Source organism: Lucilia sericata, unplaced genomic scaffold (assembly GCF_015586225.1).
Source record: "Lucilia sericata isolate MDLA Ls3-8-SP2 unplaced genomic scaffold, ASM1558622v1 Contig001557F_arrow, whole genome shotgun sequence".
Taxonomy (NCBI): Eukaryota; Metazoa; Arthropoda; class Insecta; order Diptera; family Calliphoridae; genus Lucilia; species Lucilia sericata.
Genome location: NW_023995480.1, coordinates 68,775 through 88,119, shown reverse-complemented (window position 1 = coordinate 88,119; position 19,345 = coordinate 68,775). Strand labels below are relative to the sequence as shown.

At 33.4% G+C, this 19,345-nt stretch overlaps 5 protein-coding genes and 1 pseudogene across 6 annotated transcripts; 3 read left to right on the top strand and 3 right to left on the bottom strand.

Annotated features, from left to right (window-relative positions):
• Window positions 1-363: 363 nt before the first annotated feature.
• LOC119611941 (histone H2B-like) lies at window positions 364-855 on the top strand. Its single transcript, XM_037967633.1, has one exon. The coding sequence runs from the start codon at window positions 424-426 to the stop codon at window positions 793-795; it is 372 nt and encodes a 123-aa protein (XP_037823561.1). The 5' UTR covers window positions 364-423; the 3' UTR covers window positions 796-855.
• A 1,531-nt stretch (window positions 856-2,386) lies between these two features.
• LOC119611915 (histone H1-like) lies at window positions 2,387-17,453 on the bottom strand. Of its 2 annotated transcripts, none has more exons than XM_037967607.1 (2): window positions 17,386-17,453; window positions 2,387-3,160 (listed from the first exon to the last, which is right to left on the bottom strand). In XM_037967607.1, exon 2 carries the CDS (start codon window positions 3,143-3,145, stop codon window positions 2,453-2,455), a length of 693 nt encoding a protein of 230 aa, XP_037823535.1. In that variant the 5' UTR covers window positions 3,146-3,160; window positions 17,386-17,453; the 3' UTR covers window positions 2,387-2,452. The 2 variants fall into 2 exon arrangements, with proteins under 2 accessions (XP_037823535.1, XP_037823536.1); XM_037967608.1 differs by lacking the exon at window positions 17,386-17,453 and adding an exon at window positions 8,427-8,508.
• Window positions 10,578-10,968, top strand: LOC119611921 (histone H4). Its single transcript, XM_037967614.1, has one exon. It carries the CDS (start codon window positions 10,586-10,588, stop codon window positions 10,895-10,897), a length of 312 nt encoding a protein of 103 aa, XP_037823542.1. The 5' UTR covers window positions 10,578-10,585; the 3' UTR covers window positions 10,898-10,968.
• Window positions 11,882-12,410, bottom strand: LOC119611918 (histone H2A-like). The gene has a single exon (XM_037967611.1). It carries the CDS (start codon window positions 12,348-12,350, stop codon window positions 11,976-11,978), a length of 375 nt encoding a protein of 124 aa, XP_037823539.1. The 5' UTR covers window positions 12,351-12,410; the 3' UTR covers window positions 11,882-11,975.
• On the top strand, window positions 14,510-14,963 carry LOC119611917 (histone H2B-like). Its single transcript, XM_037967610.1, has one exon. The coding sequence runs from the start codon at window positions 14,539-14,541 to the stop codon at window positions 14,914-14,916; it is 378 nt and encodes a 125-aa protein (XP_037823538.1). The 5' UTR covers window positions 14,510-14,538; the 3' UTR covers window positions 14,917-14,963.
• LOC119611914 lies at window positions 16,612-17,450 on the bottom strand (annotated as a pseudogene).
• Window positions 17,454-19,345: the final 1,892 nt, after the last annotated feature.

Sequence of the window (19,345 nt, the reverse complement as noted above, 5' to 3'; positions counted from 1 at the left end):
GATACGGTATATAATACCGCACAATGAAATTGTATTTTGTTTTGTAAATATTTCTTTTCTCTTGTAAATATCTTTCTATTACCTTTTGTAAATATATTTATTTAGATTTATAAGTTTTGTTATTATTTGTTATTATTTTTTTAATTCCATTTTTTGGGGAATTGATCGTAAATGAAAAGAATGTTTTGAATAAGTGACATAGCATAGCTATATTTTTTGATAATATTGGAAAGTCCATTATTGATACTATAGTATGTAGGAAAAATGAATTAATTGTTTTAGTTTTGTAAGATAACCTAAATGTAATTAACTGAATTTTTATGGGAAATAAAACTGAAACTGAAACTGTTGAATTTTAAAATTAGTGAACAGTGTTAAAAGTGTTTGTGAAGTGTAAACTACTAAAAATTAAAATTGTGAAAAATGCCTCCTAAAGCAAGTGGAAAAGCAACCAAGAAGGCTGGCAAAGCCCAAAAGAATATTAGTAAAAGTGACAAGAGCAGAAAACGCAAGCGTAAGGAAAGTTATGCTATCTACATTTACAAAGTATTGAAGCAAGTACATCCTGATACTGGTATTTCATCAAAGGCCATGAGTATCATGAACAGTTTTGTTAATGATATTTTTGAACGTATTGCCGCTGAAGCATCTCGTTTGGCTCAATACAATAAACGTTCGACCATCACCAGTCGGGAAATTCAAACTGCCGTTCGTCTATTGTTGCCCGGTGAATTGGCTAAGCATGCCGTCAGTGAGGGTACCAAGGCTGTCACCAAATATACCAGTTCCAAGTAAATTTAATTTACTTAAATTGCCGTTTAATTCTTTTTCCTATTACAAAAGGCCCTTTTCAGGGCCACAAAATACATTTAAAAAGAGTTATTTATTGTTTAAAACATATATATTTTTTCATTACATAATAAAAATTGTGATTATTGTAAAAATTTTCATATGTTCCAAGTAAATTTACTTTTATCTCCGTTTGATTCTTTTTTTATTATTACAAAAGGCCATTTTCAAGGCCACAAAATACATTTAAAAAGACTCATTTATTGTTTAAAACATATAATTTTTCATTACATAATTAAAAATAATGTGATTATTGACAAATTTTTCATTATTTTTTTTAATAAAACGAACGAAACAGTATTTTATTTCAAATTTGCTTTCAAATTTTATAACTGACAAAAATTGATTTTATTTATTAAATTCACAAACCAAACTGTGTTGGTTTGTGAATTTGACAATTTTAATAAAAATGGTATGAATTTTTACTATTTTAGAGCAAGGGTGTTATCGATACTTAATTTTTAAATTTGGTGAAGTTGTTACAACTTTTGAAATTTAAACAGTTTTTTTTTTTTTTTGAAAATATTTAAAATTTTATATTTATTTCATTTAATTCTTATTGTATTAGGTAAATTATTTCATTTGAATATGTAAAAATGTTTTTGTTTTGATTTTTGTTACTTACCAATAGTTTAAGAAGAAATTTTCTTTTACTTTTAATATTTGTACAAAATCCAACTCATTAAATAGTTTTTTTTTTACGATTCCATTACCTACTGTTTACTTAGTCTACTGAGTTTTATTTTATTAGTTTGTGTTTTACCGACGGCTTATGTGAAATTTTCATTGTAATTACAATTAAAATACACTAAAAAATGTGATTATTGTCAAATTTGTCATTATTTTTATTTAATAAAACGAACGAAAAAATATTTAACTTCAAACTGCTTTCAAATTTTATAACTGACAAAATTTGATCTTATTTATCAAATTCACAAACCAATCGATGTTGGTTTGTGAATTTGACAATTTAAATAAAAATGGTATGTGTTTTTTCTATTTTAGACCAAGAGTGTTATCTACACTAATTTTTTGAAATAAGTTAAGTTATTCGTTAATTATGAAATTTTAACAGTTTTTATTTTTGAAAATATAAAAAAATTAACGATTTATTCATCTTATTCGTATTGTTTATTCAAACAAAATAATTTTTGGGAATTATTTTGTCAATTATTTCATTTGAATATGAAAAAATGTTCTTTATTGTTTTTATTTTTCTAATTTTCCAATAGTTTAAAATAAATTTTCATTTTTACTTTACTCTTAAAATAACCCAACTCATTAAATATTATTTTATGATTCCATTACCTATTGTTTACTTAGTCAATTGAGATTAAATGAGTTTTAGTTTATTAGTTTGTGTTTTACCGACGGCTTATGTGAAATTTTCATTGTAAATAAACATTTTTTCCTACCTATATGTGTATTTTTGTCCCTTTTCATAGCGATTATTCTTACTATTTTTATTTTATTTTGTGAAATATTTTAATAATATACAAGTTTTGAATTTGTAATTTAATCTCTTTTGTTGAAAAAATTTGTAGCCCTGAAAAGGGCTGTTTTAGATAATAGTACTTTTTGCAATATTAAAAATAAATTAGATTTACTTTTTGACTGCGGCCTTTTTGGCAGCTGGTTTCTTTGCTGGCGATGTTGCTTTTTTGGGTTTGGCTGCAGCTGCGGTTTTTGCTTTGGGCGCTTTTGTTTTAGTTGCTGGTGCCTTTTTGGCGGGTTTTGCTTTAACTGTACCTGTCTTTTTAGCAGTTTTTGCCTTGGATTTTTCTGTATTTTTCTTTTCAGCAGTCTTTTTGGCTGCAGATGGTTTCTTTGCAGGCGCAGCAGCGAGTTTCTTTTTAGTAGCGACTGCTGTTTTCTTCTTTTTTTCACTAGCAGCAGCTACCTTTTTCTTTTCAGCGGCGGGTTTCTTCTTTTCTTTTGGCTCTTTGGAGGCAGCTGCTGACAATTTGAATGAACCAGCAGCACCCTTACCTTTTGGTTGAATTAATTTTCCACTATCAACGGCACTTTTCAAATATTTCTTTATGAAAGGCGATAATTTTTGAGCATCTACCTTATAAGTACTGGCAATATATTTTTTAATAGCAGAAAGAGATGAACCACCACGTTCCTTTAAAGTTTTAATAGCAGCATCAACCATTTGTTGAGTTGGAGGATGAGATGGCACAGTAGATGGTTTCTTTGCCTTGGGAGTAGTAGTTTTTTTAGCCTTTTTCTCAGCAGCTGGAGCGGCAGCAACAGGAGAGGCAGTATTTTCAACAACAGCGGTATCCGACATTTTGTATTTGTTTATTTCAAGATTTCAAGATTTCATTTATTTACCCATTAAAATTCATTACATAACATTTAGGTTCTCTTACAAAACTAAAACAATTAATACATTCTTCCTACATACTACGGTATTAATAATGGACTTTCCAATATTCTCATAAAATATAGCTATGCTATGACGCTTACTAAAACATTCTGTTCACTCTCGATACATTCCCCAAAAAAGGGATTAAAAAAGGGATACATTCAAAGCTTACTTACTAAAACTTACATCTAATAACAAAGAACTTACAAACTAGAATAAAAATATTCACAAAAGGATAGACAGATAAAAGATATTTACAAAAGACAAGAAATAGATAAAAATTATATACAAAAGGAAAGACAATCTCATTGTGCGGTATTATATACCGTATCACGAATATCCAGAGTGTGGACTCTCCTATGATAAAATAAGAGGTCTGCACTCTCATAGAGGAGGCCAGCTCCCCTAAGGGTCAACAAATCCACCGGCGATAGATATCTAAACATCCGAATGGCCTCCAAATCATTCGCCCTATCAAAACATGCCCTTACCAGACTATTCTCCAAAAAGCGGGAACCCTCCAAAAATTTAACTGCCAATTCAACCATAAAGATATCAATCCTGTTGAAATCTATGGCCCTGTACACCGACAAGCAGGATGGCCTGCGGAACACCCCATCCGGTCCCAATCGGCGCGTCAAACCCAGACAAGCGACCAGCACACCTCGCTCCCATCTCCTAAGCCTCTCCATCTGAGATGAGGAAATTCCAAACCAAGCCGGAAAAGCATAGGAGATGAGTGGGCGAATTACCTGCTTATACACCAAGAGTCTCAACCTTCTGTCAAGACCACCCTTGCGCTTCAGTATACCCTGATAGGTAGAGAACATTCTCTTCGCCTTCACCAGAATATTGTCAATATGACGATAATATTCGAAATTCTCGTGAAAGATGACCCCGAGATACTTCAACCTATCAGAGACACTGATAAGCTGACCGCCTATGGTCAACGATGGTATATATGACCTACAGTTAGGAAAAATATACTTGCGTCTACCCTTTATCATCATACACACAGTCTTACCCATATTCAAGTTCAGTCCCCATATCGAAAAATAGTCCGAAAGTAATCCTAAATAGTCATTCAGTCTTCCATTCACCGTCCGTGCACTAGCCCCCGAAGAGGCAACAAGAATATCGTCAGCATAAATCAAAAGTAAGTGACCCTCAGGTGGTTGAGGTATATCAGACATAAATATATTATACAACACTGGGCCAAGCAAAGACCCCTGCGGCACACCCGCAGTAATAGATCCTTCGTCCGATAAGACCTCCCCCACCCTAACTCTATACGTACGGTTCTTCAGAAAGCTGGCAACCATTCGGCAAAGACCAGCCCCAAATCTCATACCCATCATCTTGTACAATATGCCATCCTGCCAGACGGTATCAAAAGCCCTGGCAAAGTCCAAGCTAACTGCCATCGTCGGACATCTCCTATTGAGACCTCTCGCCACATAATCAGCAAATACCATCAAGGCATGAGAAGTGGAGTGGCCACTTCCAAAGCCGAATTGAAAGTCCTGAATCACGTTCCCGTCAGTTATCCTGTCGTATATCCTGTCCAGAATGAAATATTCCAGCAACTTCCCAAAAGCCGGCAGCAGAGAGATTGGCCTGTAGCTCCCTCCCTGACCAAGATCAGATCCTGGTTTCGGTATTGGAACCACTAAGGCTTCTCTCCATGCCCTCGGGAAGTACCCAATATTCATGCAGTGGTTGTACAAAACCGCAAGGAATTTCCATGTCACAACGTCCGTCTTCTTCAGTACAAAGTCCGGTATACCATCCACACCACTCGACTTCTTACTCGACCTCCTCTTAAGTGCACTCCCAATAGAGGCAGAGTCGATAAATGTCAGTCCCTCAAACGTCCTAGTAGCGTCAACATTCCTCCCGTCAGCAGTAAAATTGTCACAAAATGTAGTCAAAGGTGTCACTCTGTCCAATGAGGAAACCATGCCCTCGACCGTTGAACCAATCGGCCCAAAACGTCCCACTTGTCCAGTCTGATTCACTCGGAAAAAGCAATCCGCTAGCAGATTTGCTTTCCCGAGATCATCCGAGATGGTTCCTCCCTGAGCATCCACCAAACTCCTAACACTAGGTCGAGCATTCACACCTGCCGCAGTCTTAATGTTCCTGTAGGTCCTGTTATTATGGCGAATCCGGCCTAAGAAATCCGTCCAATAATCCCTCTCAAAGACAGCTATTGAACCCTGTATTATCCTGTCCAAGTTCCGTATCTCCGCCCGCAGGATATTACATCTACCCGGATCGCCACATGTCCTCAGTGTCCGTCTGAGTCTCTTCTTGCTGTCAATAAAGTGCAAAATATTCGGCGGAAGTTTCATCATGCCCCTACTCCGCATGGAAACTTTAGGAACCGATTGGTCCATGGCATCCACAAATGCCCTATTCATCGCCCCGATGCACTCATCGATCTCGCCCTCAGAAACATTACGGTCAACGGGCAACCTACAGTCAATAAGATTGACGGCAAGTGTAGTCCTAAATTTCCGTACGTCCATTCGGTCATAGTCGAATCTCGAAGATTGTTCCCGCGACACACAGTCACCTACAAAGATATTCATCTCCACAGCCTTATGGTCAGATTCGTAATCCAATGTATTAAGTCCGCCGTTATTTACCGTCATAACGTCAACAGAAGTCACAAAAAAGTCAATGTATGATGATAATACGTCGTTCACGTGAGTTGGTCCATTAGTCCTATGTATGTCCATATCAGGACATGTAAGTAAAAAGTCGCGAAGGGCACGACCGCTCGCATTCGTATGAGGATCCCCCCAATAGGGATGTCTTGCATTGAGATCTGTACCAATCACAACACTGCCATCCCTTGCCAAGTCCAGTATGGAGTCAAAGTCCCCAGCACTCAGAGTAATACCCGGTCGAAGATACATTGAGATCACAGTGATGTAATCACCGTTCACTTTCCGTATCCTCACGGCGGTATTCTCCACAGAACCTGTATCGAGAACGACCTCCCCAGATTGAAAGGTATCCCTCACGAGAACAGCCGTACCACGACCATGTCCAATTTGTCTGTCCTGTCTGTATATATCATACCCCCTTAGGGAAAATCTATGGTGAGCACTTAAAAGGTGCTCAGCCAACAATACAACGTCCGGTTTATGCTCCCTCAAGAACAAATTCAAATAATGTCTTCGATGTCTAGAGACAATCGAATTAACATTAATGAAAATGATCTTCATTGTCCTAGTCATTCTGTCCTAAGGTCATCAACATACCCAACAAAGCACGTGACTTGTCCCCGTCACAGTTCAATGTTTGGTATTCCTTCGCAAAACGTCCAATCTTCCCTAAACATTGTAGAAAACCACCCCCAAAAATTCGAGAGCAGTCCCTATCAATTAGGTCATACTGAGCCATAGCGCTCTCCATAGAAAGCCCGGCCCCAACAGAATTCGCAGACTTAGAAGGCTGCGATGCACTCACAGGTCGCTCACCCACCGAAGCGGACTTTGCCGCCGCCGCATACGAGACACCCTTGGACACCATATTCCTAACAGTAGGCATACTAGACGGACGTGGAACAGCACCAGTAGCCCTCTTCTCACGCAATTTGCGGAGAAGTTCCACCCTGCGCGGACAGTCGTTCGAACTAGCCACATGCCCCTCAATCCCACAGTTGACACACTTCACAGGCAAACCAACAGCCCGATTGATTTGACCAGTGACAGGATCAGTGGTCAATGTTTCCCTATTATTCTCCCCCTTACGAGGGACGGAACATTTACCCGGGCCATGAGACCCAGCACATTTCACACACCTATAAGGCATGTGGCAGTTCGATGAAACATGGCCATAACGCTGGCAGTTAAAAAATTGGGTGACACCCCTCCTCTCAAATTTCCTAATATATACTCTGCAACGCAGAATATACCGAATCTCATAAAATTGCCTAACGTCAGAATCCCTAGACATCTTCAGCACCCATTTGTCATTACCAAGCCTGGTAACGCTGACAACCTTGACATTAATCTGGAGACCACCCAGATAATCAATAATATCACTCGGTTCGAATGAGCATGGAAGACCCTCAATCACCACCGAGAAAGGACGAAGACCCTTAGGGGTATAGGTATAAAAATCTACCTTATCCTCCTCAAGCAAGCCCTTAACCTTGTCGTAATCACCAAGAGTGCAAACCCCTATATTCGCCACACTCTTCCCTAAAACCTTCATATTGTAATTCTTATGACCTAACTTAGTGTCTATAGAACCAATCATCTCCTTCACATTAACCCCATATGTAGTCAAAACAGGTATGGACTTACTCTCATTCTTATCCTTGGTTGTCTTCACAGGCAATTTTTTGGCAGAGACATCCTTCACTTTGGGTATAGCACCTGTCGATGTTTTCCCCTTTGCAGCTTTAACTGGCATTGCCGCTCCAATAACACCAGCAGCATTCTCCTCACTAGGCCTCACATTCTGAGCTTCCGTCCCAGATTCGGCATCCATCTCACCTTCCGAAGATTCTAGGCTTTCAGCACCATTCACGTTCTCATGATACAGTTTGATGAGGTTATCCAATTTCAACCTCAAGTCATCGTTCTCCTTCACCAAATAATCGATCTTAAACTTCGATTCACTCTCCAATTTACTGATCGACTCAACAAGTTCCTCATTCCTCTTCAAGGATTCTTTGAGCCTCTCCTTCAACACCTCACCACCACCGGTCTTCTTCCTCTTTTTGGAAGTACTAACATCATCCGTGTCACTCATTACGGATGATTCAACAACCACAGTCTCATGCCCAATACGGGTCTTTAAATTCACACTGCCTACTATATCAGACAGCCTTCTCAATATTCAGAGTACGGTACAGAAAATCAAGCTGCCTACTATTTAGGTCAGCCTTCTCACACTTTCAAAGCACTGTTCAAAAAAGACAAGGACTACTATCACAGCCAGCCTTCTCACTATTCCGAGGACTATCCTCTAATCAACGCTGACTACTACAAAGGTCAGCCTTCTCACTTTCACGAGCACTGTTCTCATTAAACACTTATCAATGGCCTATCAGCCATTCAAATAAACACTTTCAATTTTACTTGTCCGTTTCAAGATTTACTGTTCACACACTTATAAAAAAAAAACTTCCGCTTAGGCACTGTTCACTTTGAGTGTTGACACTCAACTCGTATTTGTTTATTTTATTTTTTCACTTTTTTTAAACACACTTGTATATGGTAGTATAACTTTTCGATTGTGTGCACACACGAAATTTTAAGGTACTTTGTTATAATGAGAAGTTAATAGTAGTCGATAGCTATAATTTGTTAAATTTTTAGTGAGAGCATGAGTAAAATTCAACAAAAGTTTTCTACTTTTTTCTTATTTTTCTTTAATTTTTAATAAAAATTTTATAAATTTATTGCTATTCTTGATAGTATGGGTTTTCTAGATTGCATTTTATTAAAAATTATTTATATTGTTTTTGTCAAACAATATTTATCATCATTTTTGTGATAAGTTTTTGATACATTTACCATAAAATGTAAATAAAATGTCAATAAATTGTTACATTTTTAGGAAATTTTATAACCAAGTTGATTTTATAAGAATATTACAAATGTTTTTTAAATGATTGATTAAAAAAATTCTCATAATTTTAATTTTTAGATTTTTGAAAATTATTTTTAAATTTGCTGTATTACTTGGTGATTTTTCTTGTTTTGCCACTGTGAATTTGCATTGTTTACATTTTTTCATAAATTTAATCAAATATCAAAAATAATAAAAAATTTTAGCCACATATCCAAATAATATTTATGACATTTTTCTAAAATAATTTCATAAAAGTTTTTCTTAAGTATTTTTCTTATTTTGTCACTTTAAATATATACTGTTTACATTTTTTCTATTTTTGGTCCACAAATTTAAGCAAATATAAAAAAATATTTAATGAAATTTTTCGCAATAAATCCTTATAATATCATAAATATCTTTCTAAAGTAATTTTATAAAAATTTTTGTTAAATATGAAAACAAAAATTACTCTAAATTTAAAAACATTTTTAAGGAAAATACAAGTTTTTATAAATTTTCGATTAAAAAACTCTAATTTTGATATTTAGTCTCTCATTTTCTAAATTTCTTCAACACATCTTAAAACAATTTTTGTGAAATTATTTTCAATGTCATATGAAGTGTTAAACAAAATAAATTTCAATTTTTTTTCAAAAAATTCTTTTTTAATGGAAATATATTATTAATTTCTTTGTTTATATTAAAAGTAGAAAAAAATTAAACTATTATTTCATAATATTCATATTATTTGTATTAAAATCCATAATTTCTATTAAAAAGTCAAATGAAAAAAGCCGACGGCAAAATTAATTGTTATGCCGACGGGAAAATATCATGTTATGCCGTCGGTAAAATAATGCTTCAACGAAAAATAAAATACTCTTTATAAATATGTTTATTGGCCCTTAAAAGAACCGATTCAGCATTGTTTACATAAATAAGAAAAAAAAACTAAAAAATTTTTTAACCTATGGTAGTAAATTTTCATATCAAAAATTGCACTATCACTATCTCTTTTAAATTTTATTCAGTGGTCCTGAAAAGGACCGATTTTTTGTTACAATTCATCATCTCTATTTTCTTTCTTAAGCACGTTCACCACGAATACGTCTGGCCAATTGAATATCTTTCGGCATAATTGTGACACGTTTTGCATGAATGGCACACAAATTTGTATCTTCGAAAAGACCAACCAAATATGCTTCACTGGCTTCTTGCAAAGCCATAACAGCAGAACTCTGGAAACGTAAATCAGTTTTGAAATCTTGAGCAATTTCACGAACCAAACGTTGGAATGGCAATTTACGAATCAACAATTCAGTACTCTTCTGATAACGACGAATTTCACGCAAAGCTACAGTACCGGGACGATAACGATGTGGCTTCTTAACACCACCAGTGGCTGGTGCACTTTTACGTGCAGCCTTAGTAGCCAATTGTTTACGTGGTGCTTTGCCACCAGTCGATTTACGGGCAGTTTGCTTAGTACGAGCCATTTTCACTTCACTTTAGTTAGTCACTTTCTTTTTTTCTTTAACACACACTTAAACACTGTTCACACAAGAATATTTTGGCTGCGCTTCGGATACCCGGTTTATATAGAAAATTTGTCTAAGCAATAAACAAGGGTGTGTGGCCATGTATTGTACATTTGGTGGTTGATTTGTTAAACGAACAAGAACAGAAATTTAGTATAAATACCAGTGATCACCGCTAAGAAATTATTAGTTCTTGTGAATCATTTGTGAAGTGTGTTTTAAGTGAAAAAAATAAAGTAAAAAAATGACTGGTCGTGGTAAAGGTGGAAAAGGCTTGGGAAAAGGTGGTGCTAAACGTCATCGTAAAGTGTTGCGTGATAATATCCAAGGTATTACCAAGCCAGCTATTAGACGTTTGGCTCGTCGTGGTGGTGTAAAACGTATTTCTGGTTTGATTTACGAAGAAACTCGTGGTGTCTTGAAGGTCTTTTTGGAAAATGTTATCCGTGATGCTGTCACCTACACTGAACACGCCAAGAGGAAAACCGTTACCGCTATGGATGTCGTCTATGCATTGAAGAGACAAGGTCGTACTTTGTACGGTTTCGGCGGTTAAACATTCATCATATTTTTATATTTTGCGGACAATTTTTAATAGAAAACTAAAACAATCGGTCCTTTTCAGGACCACAAAATGTATTTTAAAAGAGATTTTTATTTATTACAAACTACTAAATATTATTCAAAAATATGAAAAATTATACCATATATAGTATTTGACTTTGAGATTTTTTTTATTTATTTGAGTATGATTCAAATATATTTTAAAATAATCATATTTTTTGGTTTTTTATACAATATTTGTGTAGAAAATTTCGTTTGTTTACAATTTATTTTGATAAATGAACATTTTTCACACATTTCTTTATAATTTATGCATTTCTTTACCTAAAACCTTTTAAAACAAAAATTAAATTTTGCCGACGGCAAAACGATATATTTTGCCGACGGCAAAATTAAATGTTTTTATAAGAACATTTTTTTATTTTTTTTTTTTTTCTATAAAATGTCTATTAAAAATACTTTTAAATAGAATAAAAAATAGATAATTTTTATTATTATTTTATAATCAATTTTAAGCATAAATGTTTTGACAAAGAAAATAATAAACATAAAATTTCTTAGTTTTGCTTCAGTTACGGATATAACAATAAAAAAAATAAAAAAAGAAAACAAATTTCTAAACTGTACGTAGAGAAAAGCGAAATGTGTACACGAAAACAATTCCATCATCGGCATACAAACAAAGATTCGTATTGAAATAGTAACAACAACATTGTTATTTTTTGATGTAGCTACAGTTGTTTGTGTAAAAGCAAAACAAACAAGAGTAGGGATGATTGAGATTTAAACGATTTTTGAGAATAAAAGTAATATTCATAGAATAGGAGAATTATAAAGAACTGTATTGCATGTATAATATATAACATATACATTGTATATTATTAAAGGGAAATATTAAAATAACTAAAATTTATTTGTATATATTTTTAATAAATTGTAATTTATAAAACAAAATTTTTCTCTTTTTGAAAATGAATTTGTCGTCCTGAAAAGGACGGATTGTTCTATTTTTTGTTATACGATGGTCTGTATTATATTTTCTCGATGTTATTTCTTTAGTCTTGATTAATTTAGGCTTTCTTTTCTGTTTTCTTGGGCAAAAGTACAGCTTGAATGTTTGGCAAAACACCACCTTGAGCAATCGTTACACCAGATAATAATTTGTTCAGTTCTTCGTCATTACGAATAGCCAATTGCAAATGACGGGGAATAATTCTGGTCTTTTTGTTGTCACGAGCAGCATTACCAGCCAATTCAAGAACTTCAGCAGCCAAATATTCCATAACGGCAGCTAAATATACTGGAGCACCGGCACCAACACGTTCAGCATAATTGCCTTTACGTAACAAACGATGTATACGACCGACGGGAAATTGCAAACCAGCACGATTTGAACGAGACTTTGCCTTGCTCTTAACTTTTCCACCTTTACCACGACCAGACATTTTTCACTTTATTATTTTTAGTTAACACTTCACTTTAGCACTGAATACACAAAACTAATATCATTTCAACATTTCATTTCATTTCATTTCATTTCATTTTTATTGATCCCATTTCAATTCTTTACAATATATTCAGTATTAACTAAAACATTTTTCAATATTTCTTACATACTACATGTATCAGTAAAGAACTTTCAAATAATATCATAAAATAGCTTAGCTATATCCATCTTTTCAAACAATTCTATTCACTCTCATATATTTCCCCAAAAAAAAGGGATTAAAAGGGGACACATTTGATGCTTAAAACTATTACAACAAGAACTTAAAACTAAAACACTAAAACTACATAATAAAAAACTAGAGATAGAAGAAATATTTACAAAAGATTTAAAAGGAATATATACAAAAGGTAAGGGTAGGGGTTTATTGTACGGTATTATATACTGTGTCATCGACATTCAGGGTGTGAATTCTCCTATGATAAAATAGGAGGTCTGCACCTTCATAGAGGAGACCGGCTCCCCTCAGGGTCAACAAATCCACAGGGGAAAGATACCTAGACATCCGGACGGTCTCCAGACTAGACATCCTATCAAAGCATGCTCTTACGAGCCCATTGTCCAAGAACCTAGATTTCCCCAAAAATTTCAAAGCCATACCTATCATAAAGGAGTCTATTCTCTCGAATTCAATTGCCCTGTATATAGAGGCACATGACGGCCTACGCAACACCCCATCAGGTCCCAGTCGAGGTCTCATTCCGAGACATCCGACAAGCACACCACGCTCCCACTTCCTAAGTCTTTCCATCTGGCATGAGGAAATTCCAAACCAGGCTGGAAAGGCATAGGAAATGAGAGGACGGATGATCTGCCTGTACAGCAAGAGCCGCAGCTTTCTATCAAGGCCACCATTGCGCCTTAGTATCCTCTGATAGGCAGAGTATATCCTCTTCGCTTTCTCCAGAGAATGATCAATATGTCTATAATATTCAAAATTCTCATGAAAGACAACGCCCAGGTATCTCATTCTATCAGAGGTACTAATCAGTTGTCCGCCTATTCTCACACATGGCACGTATGATCTGCAATTTCGATAAATGTGCTTTCGCCTCCCCTTTATCATAACTGTTATAGTCTTGTTCAAATTCAGGTTCAGTCCCCATTTAGCAAAGTAGTCCGATAAAATGTCCAGATAGTCATTAAGTCTCTTGTTCATAGTACGAGCCCTGGCCCCCGAAGAAGCAACAAGAATGTCGTCAGCGTAGATTAGAAGTAAAATACCCTCAGGTGGTTGAGGAATGTCGCTTATAAATATATTGTAGAGGACAGGTCCAAGCAAGGACCCCTGCGGCACTCCAGCAGTAATGGATCCCTCATCGGATAAGTCCTCTCCAACCTTAACCCTATATTTGCGGTCCTTCAGGAAACTGTCCACCATCCGACACACACCAGCTCCAAATCCCATGTCCATCATCTTGCAGACTATTCCATCATGCCAGACAGTATCAAATGCCTTGGCAAAGTCAAGGCTAATCGCTAATGTCGGCCGTCTGTTGTTCAAACCATTTGCTACATAGTCTGCAAATACCATCAAGGCATGGGAAGTGGAGTGGCCACTCCTAAATCCAAACTGAAAGTCCTTAATTATGTCCCCTTCAAGTATTCTATCATTTATTCTGTCCAGAATAAAATATTCAAGTAGCTTTCCAAATGCAGTTAGAAGGGAGATTGGCCTGTAGTTCCCACCCTGTCCAGGATCAGATCCTGGCTTCAGGATTGGAACCACTAAGGCCTCCCTCCATGCCGCAGGAAAGTACCCAATATTCATGCAGTGGTTAATGAGAATTGCTAGATATTCCCATGTCCTAGCGTCCGTCTTTCTCAGTACGAAGTCTGGTATACCGTCCACACCACTAGACTTTTTGTTCGATCGTCTTTTAAGTGCATCACGGATAGATGCATCATTTCAACACAAGTAATCGAGTATTTATACTTTTTCTGCTTACTAGTAATACGTTTAGGGGTTGATTATCTACACACGAAAATAAGTAAATAAACCAGTATATTGTACACACAAAAAAGGTATATAATGTGTACATATTGAGTTGAATTTTAAAATTTGTGAACAGTGTTAAAAGTGTTTGTGAAGTGTAAACTACTAAAAATTAATTAAATTGTGAAAAATGCCTCCTAAAGCAAGTGGAAAAGCAACCAAGAAGGCTGGCAAAGCCCAAAAGAATATTAGTAAAAGTGATAAGAGCAGAAAACGCAAGCGTAAGGAAAGTTATGCTATCTACATTTACAAAGTATTGAAGCAAGTACATCCTGATACTGGTATTTCATCAAAGGCCATGAGTATCATGAACAGTTTTGTTAATGATATTTTTGAACGTATTGCCGCTGAAGCATCTCGTTTGGCTCAATACAATAAACGTTCGACCATCACCAGTCGGGAAATTCAAACTGCCGTTCGTCTATTGTTGCCCGGTGAATTGGCTAAGCATGCCGTCAGTGAGGGTACCAAGGCTGTCACCAAATATACCAGTTCCAAGCAAATTTAATTTACTTAAATCGCCGTTTAATTCTTTTTCCTATTACAAAAGGCCCTTTTCAGGGCCACAAAATACATTTAAAAAGAGTTATTTATTGTTTAAAACATATATATTTTTTCATTACATAATAAAAATTGTGATTATTGTAAAAATTTTCATATGTTCCAAGTAAATTTACTTTTATCTCCGTTTGATTCTTTTTTTATTATTACAAAAGGCCATTTTCAAGGCCACAAAATACATTTAAAAAGAGTCATTTATTGTTTAAAACATATAATTTTTCATTGCACAATAATAAATGTGATTATTGAAAAATTTTTCATTATTTTTATTTAATAAAACGAACGAAACAGTATTTTATTTCAAATTTGCTTTCAAATTTTATAACTGACAAATTTTGATTTTATTTATCAAATTCACAAACCAAACTGTGTTGGTTTGTGAATTTGACAATTTTAATAAAAATGGTATGAATTTTTACTATTTTAGAGCAAGGATGTTATGGATACTTAATTTTTAAATTTGGTGAAGTTGTTACAACTTATGAAATTTAAAAAGTTTTTTTTTTAAATATTTAAAATTAACGATTTAATTCATAAAAAATACTAAAACTATCAATCCTATTCTGAAGAAAATGAATAATGAACAAATTTTCTATACAAAATCAAAATTTTATATTTATTTCATTTAATTCTTATTGTATTAGGTAAATTATTTCATTTGAATATGTAAAAATGTTTTTGTTTTGATTTTTCTTATTTACCAATAGTTTAAGAAGAAATTTTCTTTTACTTTTAATATTTGTACAAAATCCAACTCATTAAATAGTTTTTTTTTACGATTCCATTACCTACTGTTTACTTAGTCTACTGAGTTTTATTTTATTAGTTTGTGTTTTACCGACGGCTTATGTGAAATTTTCATTGTAATTACAATTAAAATACACTAAAAAATGTGATTATTGTCAAATTTGTCATTATTTTTATTTAATAAAACGAACGAAAAAATATTTAACTTCAAACTGCTTTCAAATTTTATAACTGACAAAATTTGATCTTATTTATCAAATTCACAAACCAATCGATGTTGGTTTGTGAATTTGACAATTTAAATAAAAATGGTATGTGTTTTTTCTATTTTAGACCAAGAGTGTTATCTACACTAATTTTTTGAAATAAGTTAAGTTATTCGTTAATTATGAAATTTTAACCGTTTTTATTTTTGAAAATATAAAAAATTAACGATTTATTCATCTTATTCGTATTGTTTATTCAAACAAAATAATTTTTGCGAATTATTTTGTCAATTATTTCATTTGAATATGAAAAAATATTCTTTATTGTTTTGATTTTTCTAATTTTCCAATAGTTTAAAAAGAATTTTCATTTTACTTTACTCTTAAAATAACCCAACTCATTAAATATTATTTTATGATTCCATTACCTCATTAAATATTATTTTATGATTCCATTACCTATTGTTTACTTAGTCAATTGAGATTAAATGAGTTTTAGTTTATTAGTTTGTGTTTTACCGACGGCTTATGTGAAATTTTCATTGTAAATAAACATTTTTTCCTACCTATATGTGTATTTTTGTCCCTTTTCATAGCGATTATTCTTACTATTTTTATTTTATTTTGTGAAATATTTTAATAATATACAAGTTTTGAATTTGTAATTTAATCTCTTTTGTTGAAAAAATTTGTAGCCCTGAAAAGGGCTGTTTTAGATAATAGTACTTTTTGCAATATTAAAAATAAATTAGATTTACTTTTTGACTGCGGCCTTTTTGGCAGCTGGTTTCTTTGCTGGCGATGTTGCTTTTTTGGGTTTGGCTGCAGCTGCGGTTTTTGCTTTGGGCGCTTTTGTTTTAGTTGCTGGTGCCTTTTTGGCGGGTTTTGCTTTAACTGTACCTGTCTTTTTAGCAGTTTTTGCCTTGGATTTTTCTGTATTTTTCTTTTCAGCAGTCTTTTTGGCTGCAGATGGTTTCTTTGCAGGCGCAGCAGCGAGGTTTCTTTTTAGTAGCGACTGCTGTTTTCTTCTTTTTTTCACTAGCAGCAGCTACCTTTTTCTTTTCAGCGGCGGGTTTCTTCTTTTCTTTTGGCTCTTTGGAGGCAGCTGCTGACAATTTGAATGAACCAGCAGCACCCTTACCTTTTGGTTGAATTAATTTTCCACTATCAACGGCACTTTTTAAATATTTCTTTATGAAAGGCGATAATTTTTGAGCATCTACCTTATAAGTACTGGCAATATATTTTTTAATAGCAGAAAGAGATGAACCACCACGTTCCTTTAAAGTTTTAATAGCAGCATCAACCATTTGTTGAGTTGGAGGATGAGATGGCACAGTAGATGGTTTCTTTGCCTTGGGAGTAGTAGTTTTTTTAGCCTTTTTCTCAGCAGCTGGAGCGGCAGCAACAGGAGAGGCAGTATTTTCAACAACAGCGGTATCCGACATTTTGTATTTGTTTATTTTATTTTTTCACTTTTTTTAAACACACTTGTATATGGTAGTATAACTTTTCGATTGTGTGCACACACGAAATTTTAAGGTACTTTGTTATAATGAGAAGTTAATAGTAGTCGATAGCTATAATTTGTTAAATTTTTAGTGAGAGCATGAGTAAAATTCAACAAAAGTTTTCTACTTTTTTCTTATTTTTCTTTAATTTTTAATAAAAATTTTATAAATTTATTGCTATTCTTGATAGTATGGGTTTTCTAGATTGCATTTTATTAAAAATTATTCATATTGTTTTTGTCAAACAATATTTATCATCATTTTTGTGATAAGTTTTTGATACATTTACCATAAAATGTAAATAAAATGTCAATAAATTGTTACATTTTTATGAAATTTTATAACCAAGTTGATTTTATAAGAATATTACAAATGTTTTTTAAATGATTGATTAAAAAAATTCTCATAATTTTAATTTTTAGATTTTTGAAAATTATTTTTAAATTTGCTGTATTACTTGGTGATTTTTCTTGTTTTGCCACTGTGAATTTGCATTGTTTACATTTTTTCATAAATTTAATCAAATATCAAAAATAATAAAAAATTTTAGCCACATATCCAAATAATATTTATGACATTTTTCTAAAATAATTTCATAAAAGTTTTTCTTAAGTATTTTTCTTATTTTGTCACTTTAAATATATACTGTTTACATTTTTTCTATTTTTGGTCCACAAATTTAAGCAAATATAAAAAAATATTTAATGAAATTTTTCGCAATAAATCCTTATAATATCATAAATATCTTTCTAAAGTAATTTTATAAACATTTTTGTTAAATATGAAAACAAAAATTACTCTAAATTTAAAAACATTTTTAAGGAAAATACAAGTTTTTATAAATTTTCGATTAAAAAACTCTAATTTTGATATTTAGTCTCTCATTTTCTAAATTTCTTCAACACATCTTAAAACAATTTTTGTGAAATTATTTTCAATGTCATATGAAGTGTTAAACAAAATAAATTTCAATTTTTTTCAAAAAATTCTTTTTTAATGGAAATATATTATTAATTTCTTTGTTTATATTAAAAGTAGAAAAAAATTAAACTATTATTTCATAATATTCATATTATTTGTATTAAAATCCATAATTTCTATTAAAAAGTCAAATGAAAAAAGCCGACGGCAAAATTAATTGTTATGCCGACGGGAAAATATCATGTTATGCCGTCGGTAAAATAATGCTTCAACGAAAAATAAAATACTCTTTATAAATATGTTTATTGGCCCTTAAAAGAACCGATTCAGCATTGTTTACATAAATAAGAAAAAAAAACTCTCTTTTTAAATTTTATTCAGTGGTCCTGAAAAGGACCGATTTTTTGTTACAATTCATCATCTCTATTTTCTTTCTTAAGCACGTTCACCACGAATACGTCTGGCCAATTGAATATCTTTCGGCATAATTGTGACACGTTTTGCATGAATGGCACACAAATTTGTATCTTCGAAAAGACCAACCAAATATGCTTCACTGGCTTCTTGCAAAGCCATAACAGCAGAACTCTGGAAACGTAAATCAGTTTTGAAATCTTGAGCAATTTCACGAACCAAACGTTGGAATGGCAATTTACGAATCAACAATTCAGTACTCTTCTGATAACGACGAATTTCACGCAAAGCTACAGTACCGGGACGATAACGATGTGGCTTCTTAACACCACCAGTGGCTGGTGCACTTTTACGTGCAGCCTTAGTAGCCAATTGTTTACGTGGTGCTTTGCCACCAGTCGATTTACGGGCAGTTTGCTTAGTACGAGCCATTTTCACTTCACTTTAGTTAGTCACTTTTCTTTTTTTTCTTTAACACACACTTAAACACTGTTCACACAAGAATATTTTGGCTGCGCTTCGGATACCCGGTTTATATAGAAAATTTGTCTAAGCAATAAACAACATTATTGGTTGT